Here is a 20856-nt window from a genome sequence, read left to right as displayed (position 1 = left end):
ATGATGGAGCTGGGAATGAGGAGTGGAGCTGGAGCACCACTCTGGGAGAACCTCAGTGAGAGGGGGACCAGGAGCAGCATCTCATTCCCCCCAAAATGGACTTCCCCTCATAGATCCCAGAGTCCCAGATTGGTTTGGGTTGGAAGGACCTTAAAGCCCATCCCATCCCACCCCCTGCCATTGGCAGGGAACCTCCCACCATCCCAGGTTGCTCCAGCCTGGCCTTGGACACTTCCAGGGGTGGGGCAGCCACAGCTTCTCTGGGAATTCCATCCCAGACCCTCCCCACCCTCCCACGGAGGGATTCCTTCCCAATATCCTTCCCATCTAAATGTAATCTCTCTGAGTTGGAAGCCATTCCCCCTTGTCTTGTCACAAATCCTTCCCTTCCCCACCATCCCACCTGCAGCACCAGCCTGAGACATTTTTCCTCCTGGCTGCACTTTCCAGGCTCTGATCCAACACTTGGAGGAGCTTCCCACCGACTCCAGCAGGTCTTGGATCAGGTGCTGCGAGTCCAATTTGTCCTAGCCAGATCCCAGTCACAGGGGTGGAGTTTTTAAGCCTGAGTTTAAAGCTCATGCCTGGACTTGGCTCCCTCCCTGACCTCTCTGAAAACCTCTCCTCGTTTTCCTTGGCTCCTCCAGCGATTCTGCAGCCGCCTGTGGCTTTGGGAGTGGCTCAGGTTACTCACTGGTGGCCTCTTCTCCTGCCTCTGCCTTCCAGGAAGAGTTCCCTCCAGGATTTAGGACAGGGTTTTTGGTAGCACCCTCTGCTCTTCAACCTGTGAAACCATTTCAGTGCAACCACCTGTTTTCACACGCTCAGAATTCCACACAGTGTCCTCCTTTGGAGAGGAAATTTTCAAGGCTTCAGCTCTTGCTTGAGGCACTAGCTTTTGGGTTTGTTTGTTTTGTTTTTTCTTTCAAGAAAATCCCAAAAGAAAAAGAAAGTTTGATCCAAATCTAGTCTACATTTCTGCGCTTGGCCCAAGGGAAGAAACTTCCCCCCTTGGAAACACAAACTTCTTACCACACTTGTCTTGGAGCTCTAAGGAGAAAGCAGCGATGCCCAGGAGCACTTTAGGAAGAGGATTGGAGCCCAGCTGTGGGTTGGAAGCCCTGATCCAGCCCAAAGACTGGAAAAGGAGGTGCCTCTCCTTGCCTTCTGCCAGGTTGGGGCTGGCACAGGGCTCGTGGTGCCTCCAGCAGGGATGGGGAAGATGGTTCCTCCACCCCCAGAGCTGTGACCCAGCCTCTCCTGGAGCCAGACAAATGGACTTCTGCTCATACTTGCAAGTCCATCCCTAATTATGGGTGGCTTCAAAGCCCCCTGAGGTCAGGAGGAGCCTTTCCAGTGGCCTCAGCAGGTTCAAAGGGCTGGTGGGGTCTGGGGGAGGAGTTGGAACCCCTTCCAAACCAAGTTTTGCTTGGATTTTTCCCTCCCTGCTCTTCAGGGCACCCTGGGAAATGAAATGGAAAGAAATAACCCCAGGGCCATACTCAGGCTGGAAGATCAAGCAGTCAAAGTCATCAGGAAATTGTTTAAAAAGCCTTGCGTTGCTCCAGGAATGTTGTCCCAGTTTCCCTGAGCCGTTCCTGTTCTCCCGGGTTTAACAAACGGATCATTTCTCTGATTTGACCCTGTTGCTGGAGCCCCCAGGCCACCCCCAGGCCTGGACAGGGCAAACAGGGTCCTGACCCCAAACTTGGAGTTTAGCTGCCCCCCAACACCATTTGGCTCCTCCTGCCCTGGAGAGTTGTCCCAGTGATCATCCCCAGGCATTAATTCCTGGTGGGAATTCACTTCAAGCTCTGGTTTGGAAACCCATCCCAGGAAGTGTCTAAGGCCACCTGGAGCAACCTGGGCTAGTGGAAGGTGTCCCTGCCCATGGCAGGGGATGGGACTGGATGATTTATATGATCCCTTCCAACCCAAACCACTCTGTGATTCCATGTCCAGTTTGCAGCTGCCAGAAGACAGGGAGAAAGATCCCTGGGATCACCATTGGATCAGAAGCAAGGATCAGGATCAGGATCAGTTCCAGGATCAGGAGCTGAGTCTGGGGCACAGCCAAGTGTCCCAGGAGCTGTCAGACCATCCTCTCTCCACCCCTAAGGAAGCCAAAGGGAAGCTCCAGCTCTTGGTGGGAAGATCAGGATGTTGGTTTTCTTGGCCAGACAAAGGTGGCACCACTCCAAACACCCGGAATCCTGTTCCAGCCAGGAAAAAGCAGCCTTAGGAGCCCTAAGGCAAATTCCTCCAGCCAGAGGAGTTGGAATCACACATGTCCACGTGGATTAATCCCTGCTGGGAGCACTGGGAGGATGGGAAGCTCTGGGGGGTCTGCAGTGGGACAGTGAAGGTGTGGCAGGTCCACACTCCAACATTTGACACAAGAAAGGGCACTTTGCACTTGCACAGAACAAGGACAAGTTTTCTGGAATTGAACCCCAGAGGGCATCAGACACTTCCCACAAAACCCACTCCCTCCTTGGCAAATTTCAGCTTTAACTGGGCACCGAAATCTGCCCTGAATATCCCAACACTCCCCAAACTGCTGTGCAACAAACCCTCCTGCCCCACAGTTCCTGCCCTGCAGGGGAGTGGCACTCACCCTGGGCCATCTCCAGGACTCTGAGAAGGACTTTATCCCTCCTGGAGGGGCTCCAAGCACACTTTTCACCCCTTAGGGAGCCACCCGCCCTCCTGCATCCCACAGAAGCTTCCCACGAAGCCCAGGCACGGCACTGGGAGCAGCTGGATGCCTTGGGGTGGTCCTGCTGCTCAGGGAGAGCCCACAAAACATGCAAACCCAGCCCGTGATACCTGAGAAAGTGCCATTTTAATGGGATAACACCTTTCCCACACAGCTCCTGGTGGCTCCAGCAGCAGGAATAAACCCCAGCACAATAGAACAGTCTTTAGTTGTGAGAGAGCCGGGGCTCCCACCCTTCATTTTGGCTCCCAAAGACAAGGATCTCATTAATGGGAGCTCCCATTTCCAGCCTGAGGGAGCTAAACATAAACCCAGCCCTTTCCTGACACTTCCGAGCACAGGAGTGAAATGCTGAGGCTCTTTTCCTGCTCCCAGGTTACCTGAGCAGCCACCTCGGGTGGCCTGGGAATCCCTCCTGGCTCCAGGGCTGCTCTCCAGCACCAGGATCCCACCAGGGACGCAGAGGCCACCCAGGGCCATCTCCTGCTCTCCTCTGCCTTGTCCCACTCCTCCCATGGGCAGGGACACAGCTTTCCCACTGAAAACCTGCCACTATTGGAAAATCTCCGCTGGCTCAGTGGCTTCCCGGCGTCCAGGATGTTCAGGATCATGGATGTCCAGTTTGGATGGGGCTTGGAGCAACCTGGGCTAGTGGCAGGTGTCCCTGCCCATGGCAGAGGGTGGAACTGGATGAGCCTTAAGGTCCCTCACAACCCAAACCAGTCTGGGATTTTGTGATCCCTTTAAATGAGGTTCTCCTGGAGCATCCTCCAAAACAGAGATCCCTTTGCTCTCCTGTCAGGATATTTGTGTTGGGATCCAGCTCCTGCCCTGCCAGGAGCATCAAGGAGCAAGAATAAAACTCGTGGTGTGAGTGGAACAAACAAACCTTCCTGCACATCCCAGGAAGGCTGTGCACCCATGGCCAGCCCAACTAACACGGGATTGACCCCGTGGAAGTGGGACCCCCCAGGCAGGAGTGTGAGGATTCCTGCCCCGAGGAGGAAGGAGCAGCACAGCCCCCGTGTGCTGAGCTCACTGCAGCCTCATTCCCTGTCCCCCTGCAGGGGAGAAGGGAGAGAAAACCAGGAATGAGGTTGAGCCTGGGAAGAAGGGAGGGGTGGGGGAAGATGTTTTGGGATTCAGGGTTATTTCCCATTGCCCTGCTCTGACTGGATTGGGCATAGATTTGATTTCTTTAGTGGAGTCTGTCCCACCTGGGATAGTCACTGGGGAGTTATCTCTCCCTGTCCTTATCCCAATCCATGAGCTTTTCCTTATCTTTTTCTTCCCTATGTGGTTGAGGGGGGGCAGTGGAAGGTGTCCCTGCCCACAGCATCACGGGATGAGCTTCGAGGTCCCTTCCAACCCAAATCCCTCCAAGATTATGAAAGCCCAGCTCACTGTGTTCCAGCTGCTCCTTCCCAATCCATCAGTGCCATTTGTTGTTCCTGTCCCTTCCTACACACCAGGCACTGCTGCTGACCCAGGACCTACCTCAGGTCCCCTCCATTTCCAGCTTTGGAACGTGCATTGGAAGTTCTGCCCAGATTATTTGAGTTGGATTGGAAAACTTCCTTTCTCCCTCTCCAGGTTAAAGCCAGACCAGTTTGGAACCTCCTGCTCCTTCTTATCCAAACAGTTTCTCCTTCCCAGATGTGGATCCCCAGCTCCTCCCAAGCACAGCCCACACTTGGGCTCCAAAAAGTGTTCCAAAAAGCAGAGGAACCTGAAAGCACAGAAGAAATGAAGCAGCTCTTGCCTCCAACCTGATCCAAGGGAAAGCTGGGAGCCAGAGAGTGATCCCTGTGGTCAGGCTGCCAGCCCAGGAATTGGGAGATGCTCCAAGCCTGTCCCACTTCCCATCCATTTCCTTCTACACCGAGTCAGTCCTCTGAAACAAAAAGAGCTCTGTTAAAATGCACCTTTTCCATGAAATCCATACAAGTCCTTTCATTTTATATCCCACTCACCTGCAATGGGCTCCTCGGGCCTTCTGGGGATTCTGTGGATAGAAAGCAAGGGCTGTTCCTTTCCCCCCAGAGCTCCCTCAATGTGGTTCAGAGGGAGACAGAGAGGGCACAGGTCCAATATTTTCCCTGGCCGTGCCAGGTGTATCTGCTGTCCTTCCCAGGGAACCGAAATTCCTTCTGTCTCTGGATTTGGGTCGTATCTGTTATTTCAGGGATTTAAGTTGTTTCTCCTTTCCTCCCCCACCTGATCCTGTGCAGGGCAGAGTGAGACTGAAATGAGAAGGATACTGGGAAGGAATTCATCCCTGGGAGGGTAGGGAGGGGCTGGGATGGAATTCCTAGAGAAGCTGTGGCTGCCCCATCCCTGGAAGTGTTCCAGGCGAGGTTGGAGCAACCTGGGCTAGTGGAAGGTGTCCCTGTTCATGGAATGAGATGAGCTTTAAGGTCCTTCCAACCCAAACCCTTCTGGAATCCTATAAAATAATCCAGAAGGCACAGTCCCTGTCCTCCAGGGCTGGATGCCTTTCCAGAGGTGGAATCTCCTGTCCCATGCTCCATGGTGAGAAGGGCAGGAGCAGGGAGCACCAAGCAGAGGGTTCCACCCAACCAGCTGAACCGTGGCAGGATCCAGGCAACCCTGTGACCCCAATGTCCCTGTGGGCAGACCCTCCCCAGTCCTTCCTGCCTGTGCTCCTCAGCAGGCTGAAAAAATGCCAAAAACGGGGAAAGACTTGGGAGAGAAAAGCCCACCTGGCACCTTTCCTGCCACCTCTGCAGGACCCAGAGCTCCGTGAGCCCTGAACACCCCTGAGAGATGCCAAAGCAGCCCAAGCTGGCAGATCCCAGCCCATTCCCAGGCACACAGCAAAGCCCCGTCTGTGGCACCCCGGGGACACCAACCAAGGCCACCCCGGGCCAGCTCTGCTTCACAGCTCCTCCATCCGGGGGGGAATTTCTCTCCCTCTTCTCCTTGGGAAGAGTTTCCCTCCTGTGGCTCTCAGATACAATTCCAGGCCAGGCTGCCAGCAGGATTTGGGTAGGAGGGGGTGGGAGCTAATCCCTTTTTCATCACGTTAAATGAAACCATAAACTAGACCTTTTTAATTCCTTCTGATGAAATTTCTCCCTGGAAAAGGGAAATGTTGTTTCTCTGTGTTTTTTTCAGGGAACCGGGCGGGAAGCACTTTGGGGGAAATGTGCTTTGGTGTTGCAGGGAGTTATCCAGCACATTGTGGAGTTCTCCAAGAGCTGGAGGTCCTTCCATGGCTGGCAGATCCCGATCCATCCCTTGGACTAGACTGACTCACCTCCACACGTGCATTTGGAATTTGGGAAGAGGGAAGAGCACAAATTGATCTGAGATGGTCCAGCCATGTAAGACATGTAAGGTCCCAGTGCCAACCCATTCCCTTGGACTCTCCACATTCCCAAAAGCCCTTGGAACACCCTTTCCACAGCCCTCCTCTTCTGCAACATCAGGCTGTGCTGGTTCCTTCCTCAGTGGGTGGATCCAAGGTGCTTTGGGGGGAAAAAAGAAAGAAAAATCCCTGGAATATTTAATACTTAAAGCAAAACAGGTGGAGTGACCCAGGGTAGCTGAGCCAGAGCAGAGGGAGCTCCAGCAGGAGCAGGCACCAGCTCAAGGGAGCAGAGAAATCCAGATGGGATTTCGAGGACATCACGGCTGGGTTGGAAGTGGGATGTACCAGGATGCAAACACCTGACAGGAAATCCCTGATTCCAAGGCAAAAATAGTGGTGCTGGTGAGGATAATGAGAGTGGAGAGTGGTGGAACCCCCTTCCCAGGTCAGCAGCCACAGTCTGGGAAGTGGTTTCTTTAGGAGTAAAATGGGGTTTTTTGGGGGGGAATGGGAGGCTTGGGAAAAAATGGGCTTTTACTGGGAAGGAAATGGGGATTTCTGTGGGGAGGGGAGAGGGTTTTTTGGGAGGAATATGGGGACTTTTTTGGGGGAAATGGGGATTTTTGAGAGGGAAACGGGGTTTTCTGGGAGGGAAATGGTGGATTCCCAGAGCATTCCCAGATATCCGAGTCCTCCAGACATGGGGAGGTCCTGTCACGGCCCAGCCACTGTGTTTTGGGGATCCTGCCACCAGCTGGGAAATACTCCCCACCTCCCACCCTGCAGGGAATGTCAGGCCCATGGGGAAACACAAACCCTGCTCCCCCACAGCTGCCAGGCCCCATCAGCACCGGGGGGGCCTGACAACGTGAAGGGGTTTCAATCCCAAACCACCACTCCAGAGGATTTTCCTCGGCTAAGGAACCACCCCTATGCTGGAACACAACCCAAGGCAGAAGCGTGCCCAGCTATTCCCAATCCCTGTTTCCTGAGGCTCCTTTCCCACTCCCTGAGGCTCCTTTCCCCTCCCGAGGCTGTTGTTGGCCGTTTCAGTGCTGCATCCTCAACCTGCCTTTAAAATGAACTCTCCATTAAAATGAACCCTCCTTTAAAATGAATCCTCAGCTCCAAGGCTTTGATCCAGGTCTGGAAAACAAAAGCAACCCCGAGAGCTGAGGCTGGGGGATGTTAAATAAGTTATTAAGCCTCAGTACTGAACGATTCTTGTTTCAAGTGGCATTTGGTCCAGAAAGCAGGAGCAAATGGGTGGATAAAGATGCAGGAAGTCATTCCTAAGGTCTCCCAGGAGCCAAATTGGTGCCTGCAATCCCAAGCTTTCCACCCTGAGAAGGGCCAGGTGGACATGTGGCTCATGTCACCAGGCCAACAACCCCCAGGGACACCGAGCAGAGACAGGAGGAGGAGGAGGGGCTGGGGAGGTGAACTTATGGAATAGCTGAGGGAAAGGAAAAGTCAGGATTTCAATCCTGTTATCCCAGGGCAGAGCTGAGATCTCTGGAGAACACCCAGAACACCCTGCTGCTGCTCCAGCTGGATTCTGTGGATGCAGAAGGGGTGTGGGAGGGGAGCCAAGGGGTGACAAAGGGGGACAAAGCCAAAGGGGAACGGGACAAATCTCTCTGTGCCCCTAAAGGGTGGCTTTTTAGCACTGGGAAGCTCTAAGGGGCTTGTGGGGACAAACACCACCTAAGCAGGAGTCTGAGCAACCCATGATTTTTTGGTCCAGGTATTTAAAGGGAAAAGGGACCCCAAAAGTTTCCACCATTGGTTCTGGGGGTCCTGGGGGACATCTTGCCCCCCTTTTCCTTTCAGGATGCAGTTCCAGAAATCAGAAAACTGGAGTGGCAAACACAAAGTGTTCTGCAAACACCCCCAAGTGTCACGGGCTGGTAAGAATAGAACAGACCATTTCTCCTCTTCCTCCCCAGCTCCCCTAATTCCTGTCCCAAAGCCCCCAGGGCAAAGCCTCCCACCCTTCCAAATGTCTGCATCTGACCTGCGAAATACTCCCGTGGAGGGGATGATCCACTGGGTGGGTCTGCAGGTCCAGACAGCAGGAAAAGAAACCAAGAAGCAAAAAAACCCCAACAAAACAAACCAAAAACCCCCATAGAAACATCAATCACTAAGGAAAAGTAAGGCCACTGGCACTTCATCCATGATCCAAGCAACTAAAAACCTTGGGAACACCCTTGCAGGGGACTAAAGCTCTGCACCCAGTTGTGTCCACACTAATACTCTTTGCAGGTTTAGGAGTGCCTAAAGCTGGACTCTCCTGGGCAGAACACCCAGAGGTCAGGAGGAAAACACTGCTGACACCTGCAGCTCGCTCAGAAAGAAATCCCTGGAGTTATTTCCGCAGAAAAAGTCACCAGGACACACACTGGGGAGGAAACAGGTACTTAAATTAATCCTTTCTAAATGAACATATGCAATAAAAATGGAATTAACACCTGTGCAGATAAAACACTTCAGCTCCCTCACATGGGGATGCTCCAACTGCATTTTCACTTGGTCCTGATAGCTCTGAGCAGGATTCAGGAACCTTCTGACTGGCAGGAAGGGGGAAAAGAATCATTTAATCCCCATTTATCCTGTACCTCGTGTTGATGAGGAGAAGGAGATGTGGGGAGAAGTGGCCACAGAGGAGAAAAGGGCTCTGGAAACCTGGGAATGAGAAACAGCAGCTCCCACTTAAACAAACAAGTTATTTTAATAACTCTGCAACTTGAACATTCAAGTGAATATCATTTTAACCTGCAGAATAACATCTAAAAATCAATGTAATAACATTTTTAACACAATTTCAGGGTTCCAGTCCCTAAACATTTTATATCTGAACAAGGCATATCTGCTAATTGGGATTTGGTGGTTTTTTTGGTAGGAATGTCAGTGAGTCCCAAGGCTTTTTTTTTAGTCTTCTCTTTTCCCTCTTCTTCACTTCCTTGAAGCCTGGTTTATGCTGAGAACCATCCTCTGGATTTTTTCATCATTCCTTAAAATATTGGCTTTGACAGCACGAATCTTGTCCTGCTGGTCTTTAATCAACTGGTCCAGCTCAGCCAGCTCAGCTTTTAATGGTTCCAGAGCACTGTCTGTGACGCTGAAAGACAACAGCAGGATGTTGGTGGGAACTCTGAGCTCCCTCAGCTTATTTAATCCTCAGAAAAAGGACACTGCAATACCTGAAAGGCTGCAAAGTATTTCATGGAATCATCAAATCCCAGAATGGTTTGGGTTGGGAGAGACCTTCATCATCTTGTCCCACCCCTGCCATGGGCAGGGACGCCTCTCCCTAGAGCTCCAAGCCTTGTCCAACCTGGCCTTTAAGTTGTTCCCAACTTTCCTGAGAGAAAGTTTGGAAGAAGCAGCACAACGACAGGGATAGGGGAGAATATTGTACAGGACAGACCCCCACGAGGCAACAGCAAAACTCACCTCTTGGCTCATCTGGTTTAGCTGCTAAAACTCCAAAAGAAGGACCAGAGAAGCTGTGGCTGCCCCATCCCTGGAAATGTCCAAGGCCAGGATGGGGCCTGGAGCAACCTGGGGTGGTGGAAGGTGTCCCTGCCCATGGCAGGGGTGGAATGGGATGATTAAGGTCCCCTCCAACCCAAACCATCCAGGGATTCCATGATATAGAAACTGAGCCTCACTAGGGACAGACAATCCTACCCCAAGAGGAAATTTAATAAATTTAATGAATCCTACCCCAATAAACCACAAGTTGCATCTGAAGTCCATGAGGCCCCCTTCCATAATTCTGCCAATCCTCAGGAATGCTGGCCAGCCAGGGAATGGCAGCCTGGAGGAGCCTGCTGTCACCCTGAATTCCCCAGGCACCCCAGGGCTCATCAGCTGAGATCCACAGCTCCAACCCATTCCCCTTTCCCCTCCTTCCCACCACGGGAACCACCAAAAGCATCCCTACGACTTCCATGGAAGTTTCCCCACTGCAGCAGAAACAGAGCAAACAATGATGTGCATCCAAATCCCAGGACATTTGGGAAGCATTGTCTGATACTCTGGAATTCTTTCCTGTGCTAATCTGATTAGGGTCTCACAGGAAACCTCGTGTTCTCACCTACCAGGAGAGGAGCCAGCTGAGAATCCACCCATCTTGCTTCCACATGGATGAAGCACATGGATTCAGGGAGCAGCAAATCTCCCTGGGCTGGCTGTGACTCCAAGAATATGGATTTCTACTTCAGATTTGGGATCAGAGGACACACAGCTGGAAGGGATGGTGTGCTTTCAAGGAGTATAAAGGCACAGAGGTGGGACAAGCAAGGCCAAGGAATCTGTTCCAATGCCACTCAGACCATGGAAGGACATGGGAATCCATGGCTGAACATGGGAATCCATGGCTGAATATGCGAATCCATGGCTGAACATGGGAATTCATGGAAGAACATGTGAATCCATGGCTGAACATGGGAACTCATGGGAGAATATGGGAATTCATGGCTGAACATGTGAATCCATGGCAGAACATGTGAATTCATGGCAAAGAGCAGGCTGGGATTTAGGAATGCTCTCCCAGTCCTGACCCCAAAGCTCCTTTTTTATCAGCTCTCCCCCCACTGCCCTTCCCACCTTTGGGAGAAGGAAGCCAAAGCCTGAGATGCCACCTCCATGTCCCCTCTGCTCTCTGCACACCCCCCCAGACTGGGCTGGAGGCACTTCCCCTCTCCAAAGCCCACTCCAGAGCCCCAACCCACGGCAGGGCCTGGGGACAAGCTGGCTTTGAGAAATGAGTCCGGCTCTCCCAGAGGCAGGAATGTCTCCTGAGCCAAGCCCAGCCCTCCCTGAGCACACTGACCTCTGCTCTCTCCTCAGGGCTTCCTCGTGCTGCCTGTTCTCCTGCTTCCACATCTCCAGCTCGTTCTTCATGGCATCCATGTCCTCCTGGATGTAATCCACGATCCTGCCAAGGGCTAAGGCGTTCTGGCACAGAGTCTGGATGGAGGCCTGAGACTTCCCGATTTCTTTGGCTACCAAGTCCCTCTCTCTCTTCCTGGATCCTTCCGAAACAATCGGCTTCTCCTAAGGGAAAGGATCAATAAGGAAAGGATCAAAATTAGGGAAAAGTGAAGAATGCTTTGGAGACTGGGAAGGAGCTGGAGAAGTGTTTCTGACGGGATGAAATGGAAGAGAAAAACCATGGAATCACAGAGTGGTTTCAGTCGGGAGGGACCTTAAAGCTCATCCCATGGGCAGGGACACCTTCCACTGTCCCAGGTTGCTCCAAGCCCTGTCCAACCTGGCCTTGAACACTCCCAGGGATGGGGCAGCCACAACTTTCTGGGTAAGCTTTGAAAGCAGCAGCAAGTTCTGGGAGCTCCAGCACCTGCTGGAGGGCAAAGCCTCCTCCTGGTTCTCTAAACCCCTTCTCTCCCTCCACTGTCCATACCTGGATTTCCAGCTCCTAATTCTGGTCCCAGTAACAGCCCTTCCCAGCTCCAATACATGGTGGTGATTCCCTGCCTTGTTCTCCTGTTAACGGCTAGAAAACCATGCAGGCTGCAGGTGTGGCCTCAACAAACTCCCAAAGAATTCCTACTGCTTCCCTCCTGTGCAGCCAGCAGAGTCTCTGTGGGGCAGCTCCTAAAGCCTCAGGTTACTGCAAGTTAAATAGGAGTTTCCTACAGTGGGAAAGCCAGGAAGAGCAAAGGGATGCCATAAAAAGAGCAAAGCGATGCCACGTTGTTAATTCACTGCAATAAGATTATTTCAGGAAAACCATCGCCGTGAAGGAAAAGCCCACTGGTTTTTTTCGTCCCCACCAAGAAAAAACAACCTGGTTTTTCTTTCTTTCCAACACTCCCACAGGTCAAATTCCCAAACCCAGCCCCACGGAGCTGGAAGTGCAGCTATTTAAAGTCATTGAAGATGTGCCAGAAAACTAGAGAGGCCTTTTTCTCCCCCCACAACCGCAGGGTGAACCCATTCCTGGGCACAACTCCTGGCTGCTGTGGAAGCAGGGAGGTGGCAGAGGGCTCCTCCCTGGTGCTGGGACACAGGATCCATCCTCTTCCCAACCTGGCCTGGCTTCCTGTGTGAGCCAGGGGCTGTTTGCTCAGCTGGGTTTTGGAGGCAGCAGCAGCTCCTGCCAAACCTTGGTGAACTCAGAGGCTTTGGGGGAGAGAGAGATGGAGTTAGAAAAGCACTTTGGGCAAGATTCAAAGGCTGAGCTTGCCTTTGGTTGGGCTCGTGCTTTGCCACACACGTGGTGCAGGAAAACAGTGGGATTTGGGAGTTTAGTGGGAGTTTATGTTCCAGTTGTTTCATTAGGAACGGGGCTGGAGTGACAAACGTGCTGAACTCGTGACCTTCGCTTCCGAAGGGGCTCCATGAGCTGCTAAAAACAACACTCCCTGAATTCCCTCCCTCACAGCAGCAGGTGTTTCATTACATACAGCACATAAACCACAGCATTCCGTGTTTTCTGGAGCCATCCATGTGTTCGTTATCCCGTGGGATGCAGGGATGAAAGCGCTGCGCTCTCACTGGGTTTTAAAGCCCTTCTCTGTCCTAACTCTGGTTTCCTACTCCTTGTGCTCCTTTCACAGGGAAGCTTAATCCATGGCACTGGACTTTCCACATGGAACTGGGAAGTTAAAAGACAACCAGCTTCAACTCAGCAGCAGAGTTGGATCAGATCCAGCAGCTTCCCAGGATAAAGTCCCGTTGCCTTGTTTTTCCCAAGTGCTCCAAACCCTCCCCACTTTCCTCCCCACCATCCATTATCCAAAGCCTCAGCCAAGAAATAAGGAATTCATTCCAAGTCCAACCATGTCAGAAGGGAGAAGACTCAGCCAGTCCATTATCTGAGGGTTGGGCTGTGAAAACCCAGGGAATGCTTCCTTTTTATTTTCCAAATGCCAAGTTTGGGAACATTTCCTACGGCATTCTCCTGGAAAAGCTGGCAGCCCATGGCTTGGACAGGTGGATCTTTGCTGGGTTAAGCCCTGGATTGGCTGGGGCCAGGGAACAAGGGACAGGAGGAGAGGGAACAGCCTCCAGCTGTGCCAGGGGAGGGTCAGGTTGGACATGGGGAGGAATTTCTCCATGGAAAGGGTGGTCAGGTACTGGAAGGGGCTGCCCGGGGAGATTTGGAGTCCCCACCCCTGGAGGTGTCCAAGGATGTGGCACTCAGTGCTCTGGGCTGGGGGACAAGGTGGGCATCGGGCATAGGGGGGATCCATGGGCTGGGAGGGCTTTTCCAAGTAAAAATCCCCCAGCTCAGTAAAGAAGCAAACCAGAATTGTGCACTTTAGGTACAGAATATATCTCGATATAGATCTATAAAAGCACAGATCTCTAACACACAGAGCCAGCCAACAATTTGAAATATTCTCCGCCAAAATACGGAGCTGACTGAAAAGCTCAAGTGGCAATAAAACACCATGGAACGTTTGGGATCAATCAGGAAAACACCCTTAAAGTACAGCAGCAAATATTCCAAACTAATTCTAGCATCCCAGGAATTTCAGCATGTCCTTTGTGTAGTTGAATTCCTCAAAACTGACATGAAAAGGGCGACATATTGTCCCATCCAAAGTCAGCCACAGAATCCCAGGATCATTAAGGCTGGAAAAGACTTTTAGGGTCACCAGCCACTCTTTCTTCATTTAATTAACACTGCCAAGATCACAGAGCGGTTTGGGTTGGAAGGGACCTCAAAGACCATCCAGTTCCACTCAGGGACACCTTCCACTACCCCAGGTTGCTCCAAGCTGTCCTTGAACACTTCCAGGGCTGGAGCAGCCACGATGCCACACGTCCTGCAGCTCGGGAATGATCAGCACCAACCCCTCAGGCTTTGCCAACTCTCACTAATTATAAAGAATTAAGAGGGAGACAAACCCATTACTGTGTGTCCCCAGCTCTGCAGTTACACTTACAGGTTAAAATCCACGTGGGATACCCTTGGAAATGCCCAGGAATTCTGGCAGGGGGTTTATTACAGACAAGGTGGGTGGCACAAGGCCCGAGCACAACCTCTGCACAACCATGGAACTGGATATCTCCAGGAGCTGGATTAGCCCAGGCTGTTTCATTAGGCCCTACACCTCAACCAACCCTCCTTTCCCAACACAATCCATAAATTATCCCCACAGAAAAGGCTGGATCACTTCTGGAGGCCCAACACGCCCCCTTTCCTCCGTGTTTGTCACGAGGCACCAAGACCAATGTTTAGTTTGGATTCCCAGGAAAAGGCCTGCCTTTCCCATCCCCTCCGTGCCAGCAGAACATGGGCACCTGAGCAACTCAAGAGCAGGAATTTTCTTTTTTAATCTTTTTTCATCAATAGGGGGGAAATTACCAACAAGGCTCCAGAAACCACCAGAATTTCCAGAAACAGCCTTTCCTTACTTTTACAGCCACTCCTTTGTTCCCCTTTTTTTATTTAATTAACATCTTTTTAAATATGCATCAAATTAGCCCGAACATCCATCAAGCACTTAATAGTTTCTACAGCCCCTTTTAACTCTACTGTTGTGCCCCACTATGAAAACAGGCCCAAGTAATCAGAGTTTTATTGAGCTCCCCCGTCTGCCCCCACCTCTTTCTATGGGACAGGGCAGAAACTTCATTTTGGACAAGTAATTTTGATCCATTCCATGCAAAACCAACAAGGTGGGAGCTTTTTTTTTCCTGCATAAAATATGGTTTTGGATCATAAAGGCTGTTTTCTTTTCCTGCTTTTTACAGAGGCTGCATTTTCAGTAGATTGTAACTATCCACGAGGGAGCCCTGTAAGAAACTCTTTCACAGGAACAGGGGGAAACCAGTAACTGTGAAATCATTTGAAATGAGCAGGATGCTTTTCCTGCTGGTGCCAGGTATGGAGTTCAGTCCCAGGCCAAGGAGTTGGAGACACAATGTTCTTCACCACTGGATTTACCAGACTCAGTCTGAGCTGGAAGGCACCTCAGGAGAATAAAAGAATGGATCTTTCAAAGGGGATTTTTAATTCTTCTTTCTTTTTTTTTTTTTTTTCTGGAAAGAAACATTCATATTTGATCCCTCTAAAAAGAGCTGGACTTTGCACTGGACATGGACACCCAGCTCAGCCCCCAGAGCTGCTCTGCTTTCCCTCACACTCAGCCTGTGCTGGGAAGAAAAATCTTCCCCAAATCTCCTCTATTTGGGGCAGAATTCAACACAGTAAGTGGAATCATGGAATTCCAGGCTGGTTTGGATTGGAAGGGACCTTAAAGCTCATCCCATTCCATCCCCTGCCACGGGCAGGGACACCTTCCACTAGCCCAGGGTGCTCCAACCTGGCCTTGGACACTTCTAGGGATGGGGCAGCCACAGCTTCCCTGGGAATTGCATCCCTCACCACCCTCCCAGCCAAGAATTCCTTCCTAATATCCCATCTAACCCGCTGGCAGTGGGAAGCCATTCCCCCTTGTCCCCCTTGTCCTGTCCCTCCATCCCTTGTCCCCAGTCCCTCTCCAGCTCTCCTGGAGCCCCTTTAGGCCCTGGAAGAGGCACTAAGGTCTCCCTGGAGGCTTCTCCTCTCCAGGCCACACATTCCCAGCTCTCCCAGCCTGGCTCCATCCCTGTGAATCCAGTCTGACCACACACACAGCCCAGGAGACAATTCCAGTTGGAATTAATGCCATTAATTGATGGCACATTGGGTGCCAGTCCTGCCCAGCTTTCCTTCCCTGCTCACCCCACTGGAACTCTGCATCCACCAGCTCCTCCTCTGGGAAAAAAACCACCTTTTTCCCATTGAAAAAGAACTTGGAATAAACCTGGTCCCTGTGGTAACCAAGCTGTGAGCCCTGTGCTGTGTCCTGGGACACACTCCCCTTCTCCCAGGGATGGAACCACTGCATTCCCACTTCTATCCCTCCCTTCTGGGAACACTTCCATCCGCTGCCTCATTTGGATTTATACTGGACCTACAGGAGAGAAATTCCATGTTTTTGTGTGCAAAGGAGCCAGGACTCCAGGATTATCCGAAATCCTGCCCCTGTGTTGTAACATCACTGCTTGGGGACCACATTATTTACCCTGGGACACCCCAGGATGGTGTGGTTTGTCTGGAAAACCTCTCCCAAATTCTGGGATATCTGAATCCCAATTAACAGCATTGGCTGGAGGGGACGCCCCTGTGCTGCAGTTGAGGGATTAATTTAAAAATCACTGACCTGCAGAGCTTTAAACAACCAGAATCAGCAATAATTATATTTCTTCTAAGCCTCAAAGTGCCCAAGGTATCCCAGTTTAATTAATTAAATTAATTTAATTAATACATTTTATTATATATTATATAATCTTTATTCATAAGAATTATTAAATATTTGCTAAAATACTTTAATATTTGTTATTTTTTAATAAAGTATTACCCAAAGTTCCAGCCCTCACAGCCCTATTTTTTATTCCCTTTATTTTCCCAGCTGGCAGGAGGACAAAGCTTTAATGAATATAAGTGGGAAAATACTCCATTTATGTTATATATTTAATAAAATGAGGGAAGATGAACATCCTATTGACAGACACAGGGATATCCATCCTTTCATCACATGGAATTTCCCAAAGCAAGTTTTCTTTCCAATTTTCCCTGGATTTTTGGTTACCTTATCCCAGAAACCCAGCAGTCCAAGTCCCTTTTCCTCTCCAATGCAGGCCACACTTTGGAATTCAGCTGCATATTGATGGAGGAGATATTTCTCCTGGAGATTTTGATGGAAAACCAATTAAAGAGCTGGAAGTCTGGGGAGAACTGGGCAATTCCCAGACCTGGCACCAAATCCAGGGCCATGAACACAGAGTTCAAGCCCATCCCTGAATTCCCACCTCCCACTTGGCAGCAATGAACCTCTTGGAATTCCTCCTCCTTTTTAATGACTTTTGCTGCCTCTCTTTTCCAGAGAGATTCCACAGAGCAGTGGATTCCTCCCAGATTTGCTGCTCTGCAGCCTTGCCCTGCCCTCCTCACGAGGGACATCCCTCAGGGATGAGACATTCCCAGGATTCTTGGCTGACATGACTCCAGGAAAACTACACATCTCCCTGGATCAGGAATCCAGGAAAACTGCACTTCTCCCTGGATCAGGAATGCAGGAAAACCACACTTCTCCCTGGATCATCTTTCCATGAAAACTACACTTCTCCATGGATTATGACTCCAGGAAAACTACACTTTTCCCGGAATCATCTTTTCAGGAAAACTACACTTCTCCCCAGATCATGACTCCAGCAAAACTTCTCATCTCTCTGGATCAGGACTCCAGGAAAACTAAACTTCTCCCTGGATCAGGACTACAGGAAAACTACACTTCTCTCAGGACAAGGATTTCAAGAAAATTATACTTTTCCCTGGATGACCTTTCCAGGAAAACTACACTTCTCCTTAGATCATCTTTTCAGGAAATCACATTTCTCTCTCTCTGGATCAGGATTTCAGGAAAAAACCACTTCTCCCTGGATTATGACTCCAGGAAAACTACACTTTTCCCTGGATCAGAACTCCAGGAAAACTGCACTTCTCCCTGTACCACCTTTTCAGGAAAACTCTTGATCTGTCTGGATCATGACTTGAGGAAAACTACACTTCTCTCTGGATCAGGACTCCAGGAAAACAAAACTTTTCCCTGGATCAAGATTTCAGGCAAACTACACCTTTCTGTGGATCATCATTTCAGGCAAATGACCTCTCTCCCTGGATCCCAAAGCCCTCAACAGCATCACTGGAAAAGCAGGAGCAGCTCAGCCCCCTCCTGCAGAAAGGCCATCCCACGATATTCCAGGGGCTCGGGCAGGTTGTCAGTGCTGCAGTGGGAAGTCAGCAGGATTTTTCCAGCCCGAGCTGACACAGCTCAGGGCTCAAAAGGTGCCACAAACCCCAAGCAGGGACTGAATGGATGTTGGAGAGGCTCCAAGCGAGCCGGGAATGCCCTGGATATCAGAGAAGGGACAATTGGCCTTTGCAAACATTTGGAGGGGCTCAAAGGGCTTTTGTCTTTAGGGTGTTCTCTTCGTCTGAGAGAAAAACCATCCAGAAAATGGAGCACAAACAGCAGGGGAAGCTTCCCGAGCTGGAAATCCATGGGACTGTGTCAATCCTGCCCTGTTATCCCGTTTTGTGCCCTGACAGGACACACCAACCAGCATAGAGGGACAGTGTGACCTGAGCCACTAATGCTGCTCCCAAATTTAGGCTGGAGTGATGATCCAACAGCACCATCTAGTCAGAAATCCAGGAATAGAACAGCTTGGCTTGTTCTCCAGGGCTTAGGAATGAGCTGAAGCATCAACAGAGCACAATCCACTTCGACCCCTGTTTAGTTTCCAGGGAAACTTCCCCCTCAAGCTCCTGCCAAATAGCCATCAGTGATCCCAGAGCTGCACATTTCTAAGGAATGGGGTGTGATCCAGCAAGGTGGATAAAGATGGGTAATTCCAAATGGATTTATGAGCAGGAATCTAAAAGTGTTTTGCTGTTTTTAGAAGGATTTGGTTTCTTCATTCACAGAATCATCACAGACTGGTTTGGGTTGGAAGGACCTTAAAGCTCATCCCATCCCACCCCCTGCCATGGGCAGGGACACCTTCCACTAGCCCAGGGTGCTCCAACCTGGCCTTGGACACTTCCAGGGATGGGGCAGCCACAGCTTCCCTGGGAATTCCATCCCAGCCCCTCTCCACCCTCCCAGGGAAGGATTTCTTCCCAATATCCCATCCAAACCTCCCTGGGTTCATAAACCACAGCCCTTGCAACACATGAAGGGAATTTCCTTCCAGGCAAGCAGGTCTAGGGTTGCCCAGTCAATCCCAAACTTCAGGGAGGAAAATACACCCCCCAAGAGCTGGATCTGCCATCCCAACTTTTTCTTTTGGGAAAGCTGAAAGAGGTAGAGAAGTGGTCAAGGCTCCAAGAGCCACCATGGATTTCAGGGAGCTCTGGGAAAAGCTGGACTCGGGGTCTGAGCTGCAGCATTTCAAACACTCCAGATCATTCCTGACAAAGAACATCGAGAGTAAAAACCTCCAAGGCTGAATAAAGATTAAAAGAAATGAGGAGGTGGGGAAGGGAAGATCGAGGAGTTCAGGAAATGCACTCAAAAAAGCTGTCTCATTTTGTGAGAGGTTTCTGGAACTCACTGTATCCCCTCAGTGCCTCCTCACCAGCACATCCAACCGGAGTTGGAGACTTCCCACAGGGCCAAGGGATCATAAAAGTCAACCTAAAAACTTTGTAAGGTTGAAAAAGCAAAAGCTCTCCAGTTGTAACAGGAAGACACTTAAATTAGGGGAGTTCAACCTTTTGTGAGCACTCACAGGTCCTTTTTAGACCTTTGTAAGGGAGCAAAACAACAAAAAAAACCCCAACAAAACCCCAGCAAACCCAAAAACTAATTTCCCTTTCACAACTACTGACTGGGGAAAAAAAAAATCACAGCAGCAGACAGAGGAAAAGCTTCGTCAGAAATGGGAAAAAAAACATTTAAGGCAAAGAAAAAGGTCATGATTACAAACTTTAGTTTCAGATTTCCTTGCAGGCCATTCTCATCTTACCCTCTCTGTTGTCTGGGATGATTTCTGTGATGCCTCATAATCCTTCTTGGTTTCCAGGATTCTTTTTACCAGCCCACCTGTTGAACAGTCCAGATATTCCTCAGCATTGCTTGGCACTAAACTTGTTTCAAACATTAAAATCAAACCCAACTGCTTCCGTTTTTTATAATGTAAACAGTTTTTAGGGTCAGAGGAACAGCATTTTATTGTGTATTTTAAATCCTGAGATCCAATGTATTTGTTAGTTCCATTTTTTTCTCTGAAGCTTCTCTAGAAGTGGCCCTGAGGGCAATCCCATCTCAGAGCTGACAAGCTGTACCTGACACTGCAAATGTGGGGAGAGCCCTTCCCAAACTTCATTTGCAAAGCCTGGCCATGATGATGATGATAGATATAAAAATATATATAAAAGCAAACATACCATGCTTCTGATCATCAACCAGCTCAACTTCAGGCTCCTGAACAGGCAGGAAGAGAGATTTAGTTGGAAAAAGTCAGTGTTGCTGTACAATTATTACAGTTATTCAAAAATACTCAGCTGGAAGCTGCTTAAGTCCATTCCAGAATCCCAGAGTGGTTTGGGTTGGAAGGACCTTAAAGTTCATCTCATTCCACCCCTGCCATGGGCAGGGACACCTTTCCCTATCCCAGGCTGCTCCAACCTGGCCTTGGACACTTCCAGGGATTGGGCAGCCACAGCTCCTCTGGGAATTCCATCCCAGCCCCTCCCCACCCTCATAGTCAAGAATTCCTTCCCAATATCCCATCTGGCAGTGGGAAGCCATTCCCCCTTGTCCTGTCCCTCCATCCCTTGTCCCCAGTCCCTCTCCAGCTCTCCTGGAGCCCCTTTAGGCCCTGGAAGGGGCTCTCAGGTCTCCCCAGAGCCTCCTCTCCACCAAGCTGAACATTCCAAACAAAACACGGAAAAATGTTCTGTAATGTGCACCATGCCCAAACCTTTCTCATGTGTGGCAGAGGCCCTGCTGCCTCCACCACAAACTGCTCGTCCTCCTCCTCCTCAGGACCCTGCTGGTCCAGGATCACGGTCGGGGCGGTTTTGGCGCTGCCGCTCCTGCAGGGGACACGAGGAAAGTGGGAATCTTCGGGAGGTCTGCCCAGACCAAAACTAAATAAGCAACTAAAACTAAATAAGCAACTGAAAGCCAACTACAGTCCCAGAATCACTGAGGTTGGAAAAGCCCCTCAAGGTCAGAGTCCAACCTGTGGGCGACCCCCCTTC

At 50.4% G+C, this 20856-nt stretch overlaps 1 protein-coding gene and 1 long non-coding RNA gene across 4 annotated transcripts in view; both read right to left on the bottom strand.

The window, feature by feature from the left end:
- Nucleotides 1-202: 202 nt before the first annotated feature.
- On the bottom strand, nt 203-7057 carry LOC135416913 (uncharacterized). Its single transcript, XR_010431809.1, has 3 exons — nt 4693-7057; nt 2574-4613; nt 203-2307 (listed from the first exon to the last, which is right to left on the bottom strand). It is a non-coding gene; the product is annotated as an uncharacterized LOC135416913 (long non-coding RNA).
- A 1711-nt stretch (nt 7058-8768) lies between these two features.
- Nucleotides 8769-20856, bottom strand: part of TRAF3IP1 (TRAF3 interacting protein 1) — a 29957-nt gene continuing 17869 nt past the window's right edge. For 2 of the 3 annotated variants that reach the window (XM_064660217.1, XM_064660216.1), the window contains 5 exons: nt 20574-20688; nt 20038-20074; nt 19617-19693; nt 10897-11120; nt 8769-9177 (listed from right to left, as the gene is read on the bottom strand). In XM_064660217.1, the coding sequence (XP_064516287.1) occupies nt 9012-9177; nt 10897-11120; nt 19617-19693; nt 20038-20074; nt 20574-20688 (619 nt within the window). In that variant the 3' untranslated portion in view covers nt 8769-9011. Of the gene's footprint in view, nt 9178-10121; nt 10309-10896; nt 11121-19616; nt 19694-20037; nt 20075-20573; nt 20689-20856 lie in introns of those variants that run through there. The other variant, XM_064660218.1, reaches the window with a different exon arrangement.

Source organism: Pseudopipra pipra, chromosome 7 (genome assembly GCF_036250125.1).
Source record: "Pseudopipra pipra isolate bDixPip1 chromosome 7, bDixPip1.hap1, whole genome shotgun sequence".
In the NCBI taxonomy this organism is placed as follows: Eukaryota; Metazoa; Chordata; class Aves; order Passeriformes; family Pipridae; genus Pseudopipra; species Pseudopipra pipra.
This window is presented reverse-complemented; position numbering and strand designations above follow the sequence as displayed.